At 39.8% G+C, this 19,520-nt stretch overlaps 1 protein-coding gene across 1 annotated transcript in view; it reads right to left on the bottom strand.

The window, feature by feature from the left end:
• The window catches only part of LOC121186880 (probable G-protein coupled receptor 153), a 36,094-nt gene that overhangs the window by 12,910 nt on the left and 3,664 nt on the right, over positions 1 to 19,520 (bottom strand). Inside the window, exons 2-3 of the mRNA XM_041045760.1 lie at positions 8,788 to 9,418; positions 4,183 to 4,612 (exon numbers count right to left, since the gene is read on the bottom strand). Of these exons, the coding sequence (XP_040901694.1) occupies positions 4,183 to 4,612; positions 8,788 to 9,161 (804 nt within the window). The 5' untranslated portion in view covers positions 9,162 to 9,418. The remainder of the gene's footprint in view (positions 1 to 4,182; positions 4,613 to 8,787; positions 9,419 to 19,520) is intronic.

The following is a 19,520-nucleotide window of genomic DNA, read 5'->3' as shown; positions in this document are numbered from 1 at the left end:
TGAATTCAGCCACTAAACTGCTTCTTGGTGTAGGGAAAGGTGACCTCAGTTTGGGCATGACCCCTTTTTAGAACAAGCATTAGAGCTCAGATGGGACATCTACCTCAATGAGGAAAAAGAGTGCATGTGTCTGATCATTAAAGTTGACAGGTTCTATGTGTAATCCTCATCTCGAATGCATCGGGCCAAGACACTGATCAGACTGATTAACTCAAACTCATTATCTTGGCTGTAACCTCTTCTGGTCATGCCTTGGACTCGAACACGCAAGTTGTGAAGTCTCAACCTGGTATTGATCTCGTCTGTTGACTAAGCTGAGCCAAACTAAGAACTGGCAGGTCAACCAAAGACAGAGGAGGCAACAAAATATACTATAGTTCAACATATGTTTTCTTTCCATCAATCCCATAACCTGCATTTTTTCAGCACACTTTCAACCAGAGTGCGTAATTATTGAATGCAGACCCCACATAATGCTCGCGTAGCACCAGAAAATGTTCTAACAACAATGCGTTGTGATTCTAGGCCAGGCTAGAAACTAGGTGATGATGCTGAACAGATAATGTACTTCAGTTTCCATAATTCAACTTTTGCTTTGTTCTCTCAAGAAAGCAGACTCCAGCTTTCATTCATATAAAATGTTGGTGGTATAAGCATACATTTTTGAAGTAGTACGTCAACCTACTGGCCAATTTGTGATTGCTTGCTCTTACAAATAACTCTGCTTTTGCTTTGTTTTTGTTTTTTTAAGCATATAAAATGGTGTTTGATGATTATATTCTGTTCTGTTCATATATTTATATCTCAGTATTTCTCAGTACAACACCATACAACTGAGAACATGTAAACACATTCATTTGTATGTGTTACAGCTTTCCATGCATTTAAATAGCTCATTACATCAGGTCATAAAGATGGCTGGAAGACCTTTTGTTATTTTTGTCACTGCACTGGAAATATGTACTTTCATTAGTACTTCACTACCCACTCTGTAATGCACACACATACAGAAACACAATAGGATGCTGCTGCAAAAACAATACACCACTGTCCTTTCAAATGAACTCTTTGATCAACGTCCAACTTATGATCCAATCAGACTGCAGTTTCACCTCTGATCCTCAACTCAAACATGTCACTGTAGAGGATTGATGTTGTTACACCTTACAAGTATGGCACACACGCTAATTAATCAACACGCAAAAACGACAGAGGCATTATGCAAAGAAATGGTGGCATTTGTACTATTCATGTTTCCTCTTACACTGAATATCACTAATTCATAAAAAGCATTTTCCTGTGTTCTGATCCTTTTTAAACAACAAACAGCAGCTGTGGTGCCTCAAGACCAGTGAGCTCATTGGTACTGAGTAATTACTCTTACCAGCAAGGATTTAATAATGAAGTTCATTCAGTCTCTGTACCCTTATTCACATTCATTTTTTGTAGAAACTATGACGTGATTACATCTCCCCCAAATCTCATCTAAAACACAACATGTTTCTTGTTGAAGGGCTAATTTAATTCTTTTGGGGATGATGACGCTGGTAACAAAAAAAAAAAAAAAGCAGCAGCGGTGGCTGGTAGAAGCAAAAAAGGGTTTTTGGTAAGTGGTAGAGGATCTGGATAATCCGACAGGAAAACAAAAGCATGACTTTATGCCCAAATTTAAGGTCAATTTAAAATCCGACGCCTGTAAGGTATTATTGTTTTCTCATTGGAAAATGTTCTTCACATATAATGTAAGAGGCATAAAAAGGATAATTCTAACTTGAGCTATTTAAAAGAAAGTATTACAGTGTATTGCAGCAGGAAACAATGAGGATTAGATAATATTCTTTATGAGCTGGATATTACTGGCCCCTTTTCAGGAGAGTCTGCATGGAATGTTATGTACTGCTGTTTTCATCTTCACATCAAAACAGTAAGATGTTTTGTCATAACTCATAACACACTCAACTGAGCAAAAACCAGCACTGGAAAGTAAGATTCAAAAATTGATTTAAAAGATGTTCTTCAGTGTTACTTTGACACAGTATAATGCTAATGTGCAATGTTATTCTCACTAAAGAATCCGCTAAAACGCACTGCTTCAAGTTTAGTAAAAGGTAAAGTTTTCCCTAAAATTCAGCGAGCAATAACAACCATGATTATGTGCCAAAGAACTATTGTCTTGCTGTTTTAGATTTCAACATTCAAGGCTTTCGCAGATTGAGGTGCTTTATGCAGGAATTTCTGTTTGGCTTTCCTGAGGTGTACAACAAATTATTATAAAAGGTTTAATGTAAAACTGGCTACTAACAGATGGCTTGTGATGTTAACGAGACAATGTATTATATATAAACTGATGCTGAAGCACTTTGATACACATAATGTTCTCCCACTTAGTCGTAACAGAGTGATTCCATATACAGGTCAAACTTATTTAACAAAACCAGCACCATTTAAATTTGAGATTTCAGAATTTACCCTACAAGGCTTAAATATGAGTAGAGACTACTTGCTAAAACAAAAACTGTTAAGTTCAGTTCATGTTCCTTATGGAAAAAGCTCTATCATGGTGACTTGCTTTTAATATGATAGGACGGTTGATTTGGTTGCATCACAAACAATAAGCCTTGAGCTTTCTACCAGCTCTGAAGTCTGCATAGAAAACCAATGAACTGACTTGTTAAAAAATTAATGAGAACCTGAGGGTGGAATTTGCAAACCAAATGGCGATCAGTTTCCCCAGGAAGTAGAGGGGAGTCACACTCTGTTTCTAAAGTCTGGAGTTCCCTAAAAGACAACACAGGGATGATGATTCCAGCACTGAACTGTAACCTGTAACCGGGACAGTCAGACCAGGTCTCTGACCTACACACATTATGTCATAGGCCAGGATTTTTCTATCTGTACCGGGCAACCTGTTCTTCTTTTTATCATTTCTGTTATTATTTTTAGTCCTTTTTTGACAGAATTCAACCAACACCTTACCCCACACACTATAGACTATATATGAAGACACACATATCACCCATAGTATTTAGTCTGACCTACTTACAGCTCCACCAGAGCAGAAACACAAGTCCATGTAAATAATAAAACAGCATGGTATGGTACAGCAGCTACAGTGGATAAAATCCACCCTCAAACTGTTCGTTTCACCTTAATTTTTTATTTTGACCCCAGCCAACCCTGTGCCACAGTCCCTCTCTCTCTCTCCTGTGCTGACTCCTCACCCTCCGCAAACAGTGTGAGTGACGAAGAGGTCACAAAAATGGCTGCCATCAGCCTGACCTCACTGTTTGTTAGTGTGTGTGTGGCTGTTTCCTAAGAAGGGGCAACAATTTGCAGCATACACCATCTGACTCATGAAAATACTGTACATACATTCCTACTGTGAGTAGCTTACGCAAATAAAGGCCACAAAAAGACAGCAATGAGGAGGCACACAGACTGGAACTTAATTAGCCCTATAACTGAATCAAGTCATAATCCTAACTCAAGCTGTGTAGGCTTAGTTCATGTGTACAAACCTTAATTCACCATTTGAATTTATTTCTGGGTGTCAGGTTTAAAGCTACACTGCAAAGTAGTGAGAATATTTCTAAATGCCTCTCTAAGGTTATAACTGTCAGATTGTACGGTGCATCAACAAAACTGAATGTTTTATTATCACATACATTTCCCTATAACAGTATTCTTTTCACTATTCCATTATTTTATATTAGCATAAATAATAACAATGTACTATAAATAACAATAATTGTAAACTGTATGACCTTTATAATTGTACATGTCCTTAGAAAATAAACAAGGACATGTGTTCCTTGCAACTATCATGTTTGTCTGCATTAGGAAATACAGTTCTAACTGTAGAAGCAAGTGAAAACATTTTTCAATAAAAATCAGAAGAAGACTCTTTGAAACTGAGGAAATGCCTCTAAACCGGCAGGATGTGTTGTTAAATAACATTCTGGGTGTCTGACAGCTCACTAGGAATTTATCTTGTACAGAGACAGATGTTTACATACTCTGCCACAACTGATACAGAAGTCTAACATCTCCATCTAATGTTTGACCTGCCGACCGATTTGACCAAGCCCTAGGTAATGCTCTCATGTCCTAATCTGGACATTTTGAGCTACTGGTTTTTGGGCCAACTCCATCAGTAAATTCACGTTCAGGCGGTGAACTCACCAGTATGGGAAATCCAGTCAGGAAATCGTAGATAAAGACGATACCACTGATCAGGTAGGTGATCTGCAACGACGTCTTGAGAGGCTCTGATCCATCGATGGATGATCTACGCTTCCCCTGGGCATCCTCCACAACTATGGTGGGGACGTTGAATTTGTTCTTGTCTGCATTGTGGCCCGCCTGAATGGAGAAGGTCTGGAAGAGAGCAATGCCAATGCAGATCACACCCATGGCCACGCTGCCACCGATCAGCAGCAGAAAGCACACGCCAAAGCCCAGGCCAATCTCCGTCACAATAAATCTGCAGTCAGAGGTGTAGAAGCGGTCGATGGTGTCATGCCAGCCCACTGCTGGGAGCGTGGACAGGATGAAGGAGACCATCCAAATGCCCATCACTGTGTGCACTGCCTGCTTCTTAGTGTTACTCAACCTGGAAACAGAAGAATAGATTTTAGCATAAAGTACACAGATCTGCTGTCAGGCCTTCAAGTGAGATTTGCTTTGTTTTTTTCCTGCTGTGCACATCCTGTAAGAGTCTTACACTTGTGAACTTGTGACCCTGCTACTGACGGATCTGAAAAATCCTAATACTATGTCTGCCATGACTTTTACCACAAACTGATGCTTGAGCCAATAAAGTACATGCTGGAATTTTTCAAAACCTTAAACAAACTTAAAAATAAGTCTCAAACCCATAGAAAACAAAAATAAAATAAAATTAGAAGGTAGCAAAAGGTGGGCCCCTAATAGTATTTACAGCGCATTGAGTGTCACCAGCTAATACCCCTCACCTCTGTGAACTCACAGAGCACAGCATAAAATAAATCAAATTCAGCACTAATGAGAGGTCTGACAGTGGTTCTATGTTATAGGGAGAAGACAGACGGTGAAGAAAAGCTTTACCGTATCTAAGCTATGGCAAATTATTGTAAATGCCACAAAATGGCAGATCTGCAACTGGGACATATAAGCTGAAAAAGCATCATCCCACACAGTCATCACTTAGATAAACTGGAGTTGAAAGGAGGGAAATCAATGCTTTGCTGATAGCAAAAGACTGCTTTCCACGTCCCTTGGTCTATTTGTCATCTAGGTCTATTTCGGTGTGAAGGGATTTCTATTTCTTCTCACCTCCGAGTAATTGTTACAGTCGAGCAATTTGCTGAATGTGTTTGTGTCCTCTGGCAGTGTGGCACTTTTCAAGGTTTGCAACAGCACACGTACATCTAAAAATATGGCAGGCAGTGACTGGCATTCTCATTTCCAAAACAACGAAAAGACTGTGCTATCCTGCCATAACATTTGCACATAAAGTGTTGCTGAGTTGTTGAAGGCATCAGCAAAAAATCACACACAGACGCCAGTGCTTTGTGGCCTGTAGAATACATAGACAGAGGGCATTACATGAGTTTTGAAACTTTGTAAGCACTTCAGTCCAGAATCTATAAATGGACTTCCATTAAAAGTAGATATAATAACAAGGGGCACGTAGACAGAAAGCTACAGTTTACACAAATGCACCTCTCCTGTTCCATTTGTGTTTGCGAAGGACTACGGTAAATTCTCTGTTAAGTGTCAGTTGTCCGGGAGCAGTTTTGGCAGGAAACCCAATCTGTCTCCCTCAAGAGAACCAGAGCACATCGCCTATCCTCTTCTTCCTCTCATTAAAATCCTCTGTAGGAGCATTGGCTAGATATAGAATGTATCCCCACTACACACACACACACACACACACACACACACACACATACACACACACACACACACACACACAAAATGAGTCACAAATTTAGTTAAAAATATATGGAACTAGTACATTAGCTTTCATGCACTGATAATATGAGTGGCACAGAGGGAGCAGCAGTAGCCTCTATCTTTGCACTATGGCTTTATGCAAAGACAAGTGGGTCTTGTTGTCACTGTGAGTAATAATGCTAGCCTTTCCTGAATGTGCCTGGGGTACATATGATGGGGAGGTTATGTCACCAAGCTGCTTGAATCTATTACCAGAGAAATAGCATTGCGAGGGAAAATGGTCCTAAGAGATAGTGAGCGCAGGGTGATGAGAACAGCTGCCGAAGTACAAGGTTGGAATTCATAATTCAGGCCTTCAGTGTGTGTTAACGTCAGAGACGAGGCAGCCATGCTAGCTCAGCAGGGCAAACGTGGAGCGATTTAAATCAAAGATGAACAGCAATTACATGGTGCATCACCTGAGCTATCACTGTGTATATCGTTGTTAAAGAGTGACTTGAAAACAAGTAGACGAGCCGCTGAGAGGAAAGTCAATGCTTCCAGACAAGAGATGAGACATCAGAGTCAGATGAGTGAGAGAACAGACGAAGGAGATAAAAGCATTAGTGTAAAGCCTGATATCTCTGTGTGGGCATCAGCCAAGAGTGACAGCTGCATAAGCAAAAAAGATAGCAAGATTGAGCATAGATTTAAAAGGAAGTTTGCATATCTTGTTTGAATGTCTGCTTATCTGCATGGAGCTGCAAAACTGGCCACGCTGACTGTAAGCTGAGCATCTGCAGGCCTGATGCCTTAGGAAGTACAATCACTCTTTGTTTTTCAGCAGGGAAGGAAGAGCGAGGCAACAGAATGCTGATTTTCACGACATGTAATACAGGATCAGTTTCTGCGCCATTTCAATAACCTACATAGTAGCTAGTTTGTATTCAGCAGATATGAATCCTGATTTCATATGTGCTCAACCTGTATTTGCCACGGAATTTGCTCCAGAAAGGCATTCATCTGCGAATGATTGTTCCGCGCCTGATGACCAGAAAATAGCCATGAATAACAGCTGGGTTGCACCAAACCAAGACCTCAGTGGCGTGCTTCAAGGTGAGGTGAACTTGCATATTGATCATTGTATGAGATCACTACGCTTTTAGAAGTATTACAGTGCAGCTATCATTACCATGCATCATTGCTGATAAAACATCAGACTAAAATCAAAGACATCAGACAATAAATCCATGATATTGAAAATGAGTGTAAAAATGTAGAAAGCAAAGCAATCCAAACAGACTTTGCCCCTCATAATAACGAGGTAAGAAAAATGCCAAAATCAGAGTGTTATTTTGTCATTAGATGTGGTTGCTAACATGTACATTTCAAGGCAACAGTAGCCAGAAGCCTTAAAACAAAAGTAACAGCTGAGGTTAAATAATCATCAGTACAGGTCATGTTAAAGCTCTTATGCATCCCTGAACACAGACACAAATAGCATCAAAATCTTGTTGCGAAGGAAGCAGCAATGTTGCTCAGAACATCTGATTACGTGTGAACAGCAGATGTCTTGGGAGTCTAACGAGACCAAAATGGTGTTACTGCAACAGGGTGCTGACTGTTAATGTGAGGTGAACCTGATCTTTATTATTCAGTGTTACTTTGTAATCTCACTAGTTGTGTGAAGCCAAATGAAGCTAGAGGCTAGAGCTGGCAGATGCTCAGTCTAGAGGGTTTTTACATGGTGTTACCCCAAATAACTGCAACCAGCAGATGTGTTGGCAGGAGAGAGATTTCACCTGATGCAGAGCATCCCTCTCAAAAACTGAGGAAAACAGAATAACAAGTGACACCAATGTAAACAGCGGTCCCCTCTCAAGCTGAAAAATCTGCTCAGATATGTCCATAATTTGCAGTTTAAATGTCAGAATGCTGTCTTTCTAGGTGTCTTTGGCAGATGTTTAAATGTTTAATCTAAAACGTCTTTTTACAAATTCTACTGCTAAGGGTTTTGGAAAAATGAATGAAAGAAATCGAAAAAGGTGCTGCAACCACATCAGAATCTACAAAAAGGTCTTTCTTTTTCAGTGTATCAGTGCAACCACAGTATCTTGCTGAGTAAAACACATTGCTGTTAATTTACTTATGAGGAGAAGAAGAATGTGTGTGGTATCTATGGAGATAATCCACCGAGCATGCTGCCAGCAGTTTTCATGGTGACCATTTCCTCAGTGAATTGTAATTCCAACTCGACACCATCTTGAGACGGGATCACACCATTATCACATGGGTCCTCAGTATCCATTGGTCAGACCACACTCATCTTCAAACTTGGCCTTCATTATGATCTCTACTACACACATAAAGTTTCTGTTGGACAGCTGCAATGCTATTGTGGTGAAAAAATCCGTCCATCAACATTTAAACACCTGTCAAATCACCCAAAGCCGCCTCTGTGGTAGTTCCCACTGCAGTGGGTGTGTTTGTGTTTCGTGACGACACACACACACACACAGAGTCACAAGGTGAAAACGATATCAGCCTCACTATCACAGCTAGCAATAAAAACCGTTTACAGCAAGGTTTTTGTATAATCCAGAGTAACCAGGATATTGTTAATAAAAGAAATGTTGCTGTACAATTTTTAAATGTCCTTTTTAAAGCTGTGAGGACCACTAATTAAAAAAAAGAAACATTCAAGGCAGAAATCTCAGACAAATACCTAAAACCTGGGTAAATAAAGCCAAAATTATCTCTACTGGTATCATACTAGGTAATGTATTACAAGAGGCAATCTTGTTTGAAATGACCCTTAACAATGGAACTACCAAAGTTAAGCTCTGTAACAACAGAATCAGAAACTCTTACCTGTAGTTTACAGGCCAGCGTACCATCCACATGCGGTGATAAGAGAGCGAGGTGACGGAGAAGCAGGTGACCAAAGTGAGAGTGTAGAAGGTGGAGACAAACACCTTGCACAGACCCTCGTTCCACTCGTAGTTAGAGTGCTGGCGGCGCAGCATTATGACACAGTACATGGTGATGGGGATGGCCATGTTGAGGATGTGCGTGCCCGCCAGCGTGCAGATGAGGAACTCCAGCGGCTTCCACTTTTTCTGCTTGGCACTGACGCTAAGGATGCTCCAAGCATTGGCCAGGATGGACACACCCGAGCAGACCAGCCAAGGCAGTGTGTTGGCGTTGATGACATCATCCTTCATGGTGGTTACCTCATCCACCATGTTGGACTGGGGCAGGGCAGAGCCTCTGGCGCCTCAAGGAACTGTTGGCAAGAGCAGGTACACGCGAGGAGAAGGAGGAGGTGGTGATGGGCAGGAGGGGATGCAGGGCGTTGGGCAAGGCAGGCATCCTATCTGGGTGGGCGTGCACTCTCCATGGGTTGGGCACGGCAGGGAAAGGACATAGCAGTGGTGCGACACAGTGGGATGTTAGAGGGGGAGGATGGCAGAGCTGGGCCAGTTCCTTTACAAGCCTGAGGCTGGAGTGGGGGAGAGAGAAAAGAAGGATGCACAGTGATCAGAGACAGAGGGAGTGAGGATGTAAAGAAAATTATATTAGTCAGTTCAATTCAAAATAATCCTTAATCATACATAATCCCTCATCTCAGTGGACTAATAGGGTTACATTAATCACAACAGTTTAACTATTACTGTTAATGCTTAAAGCCATCAATTTCATGTGGTTAAGACAGAACAGTAACCAGTCAGCAGGGCTACTTGCTGCAAGGGATATGACAGAGAACAGCATAAAGCTACAGTCATGTGCAACTGCTGCTTTACAGAAGAAAGTGAATCACAGATGTGAATCCAAACTGTCAGCAGCTGATCAATTGGAAATGAATTTATTTTAATTTTAATAAACATCATTGTGAATTTAATATCTTTTGGGTTTGAGCTGTATGTTAAACAATTGGCAATTTATAGACTAAATTATTCATCATGATGATAACTAGTTAGTATATTAATCCATAATTAAAATAATTCTGAGTTGCAGTCCTACTTTTGGTGTTATTTTTTTGCTGATGCTGTCACAGAGGTGATTCAACACAACAGCAATTTTAAGGCAGCACTTAGCGGTGGTGATTTACAGGGCTTCATTGTATTGTAAGGTGTTTCTGGTTTTTATCTCTACACAGTAAACCACCATAACAAAACAGAATCTCATGCAGTCTTGTTACAAGCAGCTATCTATAAAACACACAAACAAAAAAAGGTTATATCTTGCTACAGCTCTGGTCAGTTTTTTGAGGGTCATTTCCATTATAACACAGCTTCAGCCAGAGATTCATCAGAAGTGGATGACTTTTGTTCCCCCACCGTGGAGTGAAAAATGCTTGGCACAGCTGGAGCGTGTTGTCACATCTATTTCCTGTCTTTTGGCTTGTCCAAACACTGATGTGCTGTGGGCAAGACCCCTGAGAGGGGACACTGGAAATGACAAGAACAACGTCATCATCGCCCTGCTCTCACTTCCACTGATCTAATCCTCCTCTCTCATTCCAATGGCACCCTAAGCATCTGTCAGCCAATCAGATTCAGTCCTGCTGATGCAGGAGGATATGAAGCAGCATCACAAAATATTCTGACTTTTTTTTAATGCATATTCACACCAAAGCATCCAACTCTGGTGACTTTACTGTTTGGCCGAGGGAGAGCAACACTAAGTCTCACTACTGCTCAAAGCAAAATGTGGCACAGTTTGTTAGGAATGTAATAATTGTGCTACATCAAGACAATACTTGAAATGAAGCCAAAATGACATCAGACAGCAAGTGGTGTCTCATGCTCAGAAAGCTGAGAATAACAAAGTGAAGGCAAACGAACCGTCTGGTAAACTACAAACTGCTGAATTTACCAAGCTTTGCTCAAGTTAAAGAGACTTGGGATGAATCTGTAATAATCCCCCTGCCACTAAACCACGTTAGCAACTCAAAAGTCAAGCTCATGGTCCATGTGACTTTTGTTGTTTAGTTGTAGTATTGTAGTCTGAATCTTGACAGAACAAACACAAACAGAAAATAGTGGAAAAAAAGAAAAAAGATAATAAAGCAACTTTTCCATTTCCACTTCACTGTAGAGATGATCAAAGAAAACACACTGAAGTAAAAGGTGTTATCACACTCTGAAAAACCATAAAAACACGCTGAAGCAGGCTGGGATATAAAAAGAACATAGCTTTGATCCAGGTAAATGGGATGGACTGAGCCACAGTCTATCTGTTGACTGTGGACTGAAACCTCAGCTGAGTCAAACATTAAACATCGCAGCAGTGCCACAAAAATCCACCACAGCCTGAGCCAAATCCCTCCCAACAAGTCCACCTCGACTGGTGCCATGAGAAAAATGAGGTAAATCTGTTTTGTTTTTAGAAGCAGCAAAGGCAGATCCAGGTCAGCCATCCAGGTCAAAGCAGTACTATTGAGTATACATAGGTAAAGCACTGGGGTTACGCATGGAGTGAAGTTTAGTCACAATTATCCTGCTGAGGAATATCTCTGTGACTCTCAGGCAGTCAGAGTTCCAGTTCAGCACCTTTTTAGGTCTTGGTCGTAGTCAGTCTCTGGCTCCCTCACAGGCCCGTGGTATCATTTTATAAAACATAATTTCACCTCTCTGTCAATTACCCCACCCCTCCTCGGCTTTACTGTGTCACCCTGACCCTTTTTTAAAATGCATGCACGCTGTATCTCATGCCCAATTTTGGGAAGTAAATTCTAATCTGCTTGTCACAAAGCCACAGATCAGAAACACAGTGGTGAAACGAACCCTGAATGTAACCAACCGTACAACATTTTCCTTTCACGTCAGTATAACTGCTGCATATAACGTAGTGTATATACTGGGGATAAGTATAAACAAGAAGTGATCCCATGACTATATGTAAGTGAAGGGGGTCTCTCAGTGATGAACCCACAGAGAAGCATCACCCAACTCTGAAATAACCCAAACCACTACACAGGCTTTATAGCGACTCTCATCTCATTGTTTTGGTGTTCCTGCCCACAGCTGTACTGTTTTCACTCACTGTCATCACTCTCATAATTTCACTAGCAGCCACAGAAGGCAGCTGTTTTTAGTGAAAGAGCTCTAAAAAAAAACCACTGTAGGTTTCTTTTGCAGAACCTAATTTCTAGAATCAATAATGTTAATCATGGCTGCATTCCATTTAGGTTATCCAGTTCCAGGACTCTGGGATTGTGCTTGCTCACTCACTAACATACTGGGATACATTATGGAATGGAGTCATCATTGAGGTTATTATTTACACATGTGCGCTTTGGGCTCAGCCTAAATGTGTCTGTGAAAACGGTCCATATCTTTGCTTGCTCTATATTATGTAACTCAGTTTATCAATGCTGTCCTTGTTTATTATCCCTGCAGCCAATAAGGACACTACAGAGAAGACCACTTAACCAGCAGTGTGCTCCATAATCAAGGTAAGTCATGCTTCAGTTTAGGCACAAAATACCAAAACCATTCCCATTTCTATCTATCCAGCTGTGTTTGTAATTCACCAACACAGGCAGAGAACAGCAGAAAATAAACTCTAAACCCTTCTGCTTGGGTGACTCATGAGACTCAAGAAGAACAATGGAAGCTTTGAATTAAATACAAGAAATTGCAATAAAGTCTAACAAGGTTATTCCAGGATGTTTACAAGCAACTGCAGTTTTTCTACCTCTGGGAGCAGCTGGACGTGCTGTGAGGATATTTGAAACAAACAATACATGGATGGTGTTTTTAACTGGTGATGTCAACTTTGGCCCTTTTTTTTCTCGCTTCTTTCTCATTGTGAGAATCACCCTCTACCTCTAAACTAGTAAACCTGTGTCAGCATATATGAAGACTCCACTGAGAATTCACAGATGACTTCTCAGACACACTAAGTTCTTAGTTTCTTTCAAATCTTTTCTTAAAACCTTTCTCTTTGTGAAAGCATTTGGAAACGTTTGACATTATACTGTTTTAGTCCTATTTAGTTGAATTCATTTTATTGTTTTCCCTTGTTCTGTGCTCTTATTTTTTCCTTTACCTGGTTTTATCTCTTTTTGTAAAGTACTTTGTAACATTGTTATGAAAAGTGCTATATAAATAAAGTTTATTATTATTACTATTATCATCATTATAGATATCTGTAAGCCGATTATAATGCCATTGTAAACTGTGCACAGTCTCCAATATCTTGCCAGTTCTGTTTATGCACATTTATGCTCGGTGGAAAACTTCATCATTCTGACTAAAATTCAATTAAGTCAGCCAGTGTCTTCAAGCAGCACCTAACCAGGCCAAAATAGGGGGAGAAAAGTCGATTAAAATTCACCTAATCACTGTGCTGTGCTACACTGCCATCAAAATTATTTTTCACAGTGCATATTCAGAGATCAGAAATGCAAAATGCAGACACAGTTAATTATGTCTACAATGTAGTAAACTCTGCAACACAACCTGATCCAGAGAATCTTATTTTACGGCATGAACATCCAATTGAAATTTGAGTGTCACATTTTAAACTTTAACGCATTCTTCTCATATGTAAGTTGGCAGTAAAAAGAAAGAAAAGCTGGCTTCTGAAACAGAAAACAGGTGACATACATATTAATATCAATTCACGCTGACCCTGCCAGCACACAACAATATCAGTGGCACAATTTTGCAAAAAAGAAAAAAAGAAAAAAGTCCAGTGCCAATGGAAACACATGGAAACTACAGCTATGGGTAGTGAACCATCACGGATAAAGCAAATAAAAAGGAAAATGTTAATTCAAACTCTGATATGTAAATTGGACTCACTACATGCCCAGCCACCACAGTCTGCCTTGCTACATGAAGGACACACTACTTCCTATATTGGCACAGAGCAATGACATTGACCACTGTTGCAAAGGCATCTAATGAATGTAATTCCTACAATACTGGATTGAATTAAACATGATCAGTGGATTGGATTACTAAAAATCAGGTTTAGCTTTACTTAAGTTTAGTTAATTTAAATCCCTTGTGATTTGTTACCATTGGCAGCAACGACTGAACTCTTCCTGTTAGAGGAGAAAACACAGACGACGGACGAGGACAAGTTAAAGTTTATCTTCTGTTTGGAAAATGGACTCAAGGAAACTCTAGGAAAAAATACAACACTTGGAAAATGAAAGGAGAAGAAAGTGATCTCTCCCTTGGACTTGGCTGCACAATATCTCTGACAAGTCTGCATGCGTCTGGCTTATTCTGGTACCTCTAATCCAAATGTGAGAACATCTATTTGAGGAGTTTAATTTGTTGGGTTATGATTTTTACAGAGACAATATTATTCTTAAGATCTACATGTTATCTGTAGTTACACTTGAAATGTCCTGGATCATTGTAATCATGATGTGAAAACTAAAACTGTGACCTAACCTCTTCAAACCAAGTCTCCAGGCTTAAAGCCAAACAGCTCATTGTACATTTTGGTGCAACAGCTGCAGTAGCTTTTAGTGTGAAAAAGAACACATACTGTAAATACTGGCAGTAACAAATAGGAGGATTTTATACTGACTCAGAGTGACACCAAAGAGCACATCCAGTAATATTTCAGCAATTAGCTCATTACTAGCCCTCATTAGTAACCCTTCAAAGAATATGCAGGGCAAACGCTCTGTTGTTAAACCGGATGTTTTTTGTTTTTTAACTGAAAGACTGAAAGGCTCATTTGCATTTCTCCTCTCCATTTTTCTCTTTACTTTCTCTTATTAGGGGCATTTTCTGAGCGGTTTCTACCACAAGCAAACCCTGCTTACACTAAACTGCCATGAATAGGAAATGGCAGCCATGAACAGCTACTTTTCAGTGACAACTGGTAACAATGACGGTTAATTACAGAAATCATAAAATCTACATTTCACATTGAGCCCTAATAACAGTTTTAGGAAGTATTATTTGTATCACACACACCCTAAATTTCCAACATCAAGATACTGAATGTTAACGGAGTTTCATGGATTAATTGAGGTGTTGATACAAGGAAGAAAATAGAAATGTGTCATCCATTTTAATAATTACTCATTTTACACTTCCCCCCAGCCCACATGAACCGTTTACATACAAATGTGAAGAAGTGCTTTGGAGCAAAGATAAGGTAAATAATTCTCATTTTGACCTGATGAAATTTGGTGGAAGGATCAGCCTTGGAACAATAGATAATTGATTTCTGCCATCAAACAGTTTCTTCAACTGTAATAACTATGACACCAACAGAGAGAGACTTTGTTCCAAATAATAAGGTTATCCTTAGAGGCTGAAAATCAATTTAGTCTAGATAAATAACAACCTGTGGTGTCAAAAGTGCTTTAGTTCCTAATATAATGTACCACTAATCATTTATTAAGTTATCTCTCTATAATGAAACACATTGGTCAGATTAACTTTTGCAAAAATTCTGTCTGGCAATAAAATAGCAATAAATAAGTAAATAAACAAAACGTCTTAAAATCATTAGGTATTATAGATCAGATCTGCATCTTCCTTCAGCAAGCTACAGAACCCATTTGAGAGCACAAAAATGCCTCCTGTATGTGTTACAGTGCTTCCATCTCAAACTACAATCAGCTGAAATACAGAAAGGAAGATACAAGTGTGCCTAGACAGATTTTGGCAGGCATAAAAACGGATTTATCTGTTAAAACAAAGGCCCAAATGGATGACAGTGTATCTGAATGAGATCAAACTAGTAATTACACAGAAACCTGTTTCAACGAACAATATGATTTTCAAGGCACTATCTAACCATGTTCATCAGCACAATGTCGGTCAGTGTGTTGGGTGTGGTACAGAGTGAAAGCTGGCGTACATGTGTGGTGCTGACCCACATCTCTCAGCTTCAAATTGGCAGGAGCTGGAGTAGACGAGGGGTGGAGCGGACCTCTTTTATGAGCTCCCTGCTGACAGGTGTGATCCATGGGGTCTTATTGCCCAACCAGCCACTCATCCCTGGAGCTGTCAGATAGGAAACTACTCTGCCCCAGGAGGCAGCGCAGCTTCCCCCAGAGCACAGCCTCAGTGTTTAATATTACATCTCTGATGCTTACCCATGACAGGTGCTTTACTTTGAAAGTCAAGTCAGCAGGTCTGCTTTTTGCAGCAGCACCCAGCTTCACAGTCACACAGCTATAAACACTCATGTGAGGGAGCTGCCCTGTACTAAGCGTTTTTGCAGGGAATGTCAGGGGTTTAATGTCTGTTTATGTTTCTTAATCCTGGACATATGCACTTGGCAGCTAAAACGGACCCCAACACACTTTAAATTAATAAACCTGATGACCACAACTTTTTGGTCCCACTTGTCTCTGTCATTCTCTTGTCATCCCAAAATTTTTGTCATGTGATCGGTTTTGAGCCCCATGATCACAATATGTAGCCAGAGTTACTAAGCCACAATTCAGAGTTTTCAGTACATTTCTATTTAAATGTTATAGGCTTGGAATGGCAAATGACCTGATAAATCCCTCTCAACTCAAAAATGTGATGACTTAGATGTCTGACCTTCATCTTGCAGGATGATGAATGTGCAGTCTCACACTAGACACCACACTGCTCAAAGGGGAAAGTTTCTCTGTGCTCACAAACACTGAGACTTTTCAGAGAAATAGGTGACATCTTGTGTCAAGCTGCTGAACTTCTGAAATCAAAAATAATTGCATTTTCATAGATTCTGAATTTCTTTTATTGGGGAGAAAGAGCAGATATGATTTTAAGAATTCTGACTAACTGAACTTTTTTGTGGAAAAACTGTATTAGCCACTGATTACTATCCTAAGCAGGATGAGTCTCGGATGTGAACTTTATCTTATATATATTGTGTTTTTGTATTTTTTTTCCCTAGAAGTTAAGGTCAAAAAAGTTAATTTTGCTTCTAATGTGTATTTTGGAGGAGATTCTGACACGCAACATGCAAGTGGCAGGAGAGGTTCATATTCAGTTCTGGTGTTTGCTGGTCCAAGGTCAGCTCCATCTGCAGATATCGAGATTTTAAGACACGGAAATCCCTGGTGGCTAAAGAAAAGGCAACGTACATTTGAGAGTATTATATCCCACAAATCATCAATTCTGGTGGAATATTCACATTTTTATCACTGCTATTAAATTATGTTGTAAACACTGTCATGGATCAGCCTGGAGAAATGCCATAAACTTAAAATACCCTGAGCTCTGAAGTTACAGTCCTTCACAAGATCCTATATGTAAAGACAGAAAACACATAGAGGCTTTATATTTGTATCAGTCCGGGAGATTAACTACCAGAGGCATTTTCCTGGTTTTAAGCCAGTGTAAGAATTAAAACAGGCATCTCTGTTCTAACAATGGAAATGTTGAACAGTTCAAAATGATAATTTTCTATAAAGCAAGACCTTGCAACTATTTCATCATATGTTTTATCATAGTTTCACCCAGTTTACATGTGGTGCACAGTGTCAACCCCACAGTGCAGGTGAGGAGCTCTCCTTCACCCCATGAGCGATTACAATGGCCCTCTGAGGCCAAAACACTATCAATCTTACTCATCTCCAGTGAGCGCTCATTATCTAGTTATCAATGAGAGTCCCGGAGAGGTTCCTCCTTGCGTGACGAATGATCAGCAGGACCATCTTTAACCCACTGTCCTGCAGAAAGGCTAAGGTACCTCTGACAACACAGCTCTTTAAAACTCAGGAGGCTGATATTTGTGACCTCTCTAAAACTGGTAGACCTGGAAGAAAGGAACAGTAGGTGACAGAATAGGAGATTTTTCTGATATTTTTTTTTTTACCCTACAGGGTTTTTTTTTTTTTGTTACTGGGCAAGCTTACTTTGTCACAAAGACAAATAACAGAGCCATTAACAGAAAAAAATAATATGTAATATGTTGTGCCATTTAAAGTACCTTGCACACCCATCACAACCCAAACCCAAAACGGACCACCACGAAACACCTTGTAGGGACCTGCACAACTTACACCCAAAGCGATGGCCTTCCCACCATAGTCAAAATCCCTTAGACCACAAATCCCAGATCTTTTTATTTACATGACAGCCAGAGGGCTTACCATGTCACCAGTATCTGACATGTCCTCATCATCCCTTCATCAGATCAGCCACTGGTAAACCGCTATCACATTAGATACTCTGCTTCACTGCACTGGAACCCGACTGGATCTCTTATTGTGTATGTTGCATAGCAACTGCATCAGCGTTGAAGAAAGCATTCAGTAGAAAAAGCATAAGGTTTGGATCACAGTAACTGCACGTTTCATTTATAAATAAAAATAAAACACTAAAATCATGCAAACCATAAAACCGATCTGCTAACACTTCTTCTTGTGTATTGTTTCTTGAATCAAGCCCATGTAACTCTTCCTGGGCAGCTGCAAAAGTAATCGGAAAAATGGCAATTACAGTATAATGGGACAATGAATTTCTCTACATTGCTCGAGACTCTCCTGAGTCAGCTGCTTTAAAGTAATGGCATCCATCATCATTAGGCAATCTGACTGAGAGCTAAGCTGTGTCTGTTATCACTCCCTCATTCATTATTCCCTATATTAATATTCTCTATATAATTCTCTCTCGCACTCTGTACTTATGAATCGTCATCATTCTGCGTCATTACTGACAAGTGTAGTGTCACTTAAGTATAATTTTCACATCTGTCAAATGCAGCGCTTTGTAGTGCGGAATTTGTTGGGACACATTGTACGTACATATATTTCAGACTGAGAATTTGAACTCTCAAATAAAATGGTGGATGGAAAAATGTAGTGCACAGGGTAGCAAATACAGAGTGATTTGGAACAGCACTAGTCATACAAGATCAAAAACAGGTAAGAACAAATTTCTTTTTCACTGAGTGTGTTTACTTCTTGTTCTGCTCTTGTAATAAAGGGACAACAAAGTAATTTAGATTCGAGCCAGAGTCCAAAAGCTATGTTGGGCATCAGTTTACGTCCCATTTTATTTCATGTTTTTGACATTGGTTGGTTAAACATCACCCACCACCATTCCAACAAAAGTGATGTAAATTGAATTAACAACATCAACTTTATCGTTTTGCTGTTTTTGTGTAGATATCTACAGTTGACCTATCAAAGCAGTGCCCCCCCCCCCAACAATTAGGAACATTGAGTTGCAGTGTAGAAGGTTCATTTTCCCAAATGCCAAACCAGCCTCAACACTTGTGCTACATTTCCAACAACAGCCGGTCTATTAATGGCACGTCTGGTCTTTCAAATCTTATTGAATAGATAAAAACACTCATTGGTTACATGCTAGAAAAATAAAAGCTTCTCAAATCCATTTTCCCAGAGTTTTATATTCACGTCACCATTTTGCTCCAGCCTATTTGATGTAACACAAGGCCAAAGGTCAGTTTGCAGTTGCTGATATATTTTAATTTATGAATGAAACACTTTCTTGGAAACACAATTTGGCGTTATTTGAGCTGGATGGCACTGGCACTGAATTTTGATGCCAGATGACAACTTACATTTCATATAGTGTATAATGATCTTCCCATAGTGAGTAACTCTCCTTAGTTGCTGTCATTGTAAACTATCCACTTACAGCATATGGGAC

This window comes from Toxotes jaculatrix, chromosome 2 (assembly GCF_017976425.1).
Source record: "Toxotes jaculatrix isolate fToxJac2 chromosome 2, fToxJac2.pri, whole genome shotgun sequence".
Taxonomy (NCBI): Eukaryota; Metazoa; Chordata; class Actinopteri; family Toxotidae; genus Toxotes; species Toxotes jaculatrix.
This window is presented reverse-complemented; position numbering and strand designations above follow the sequence as displayed.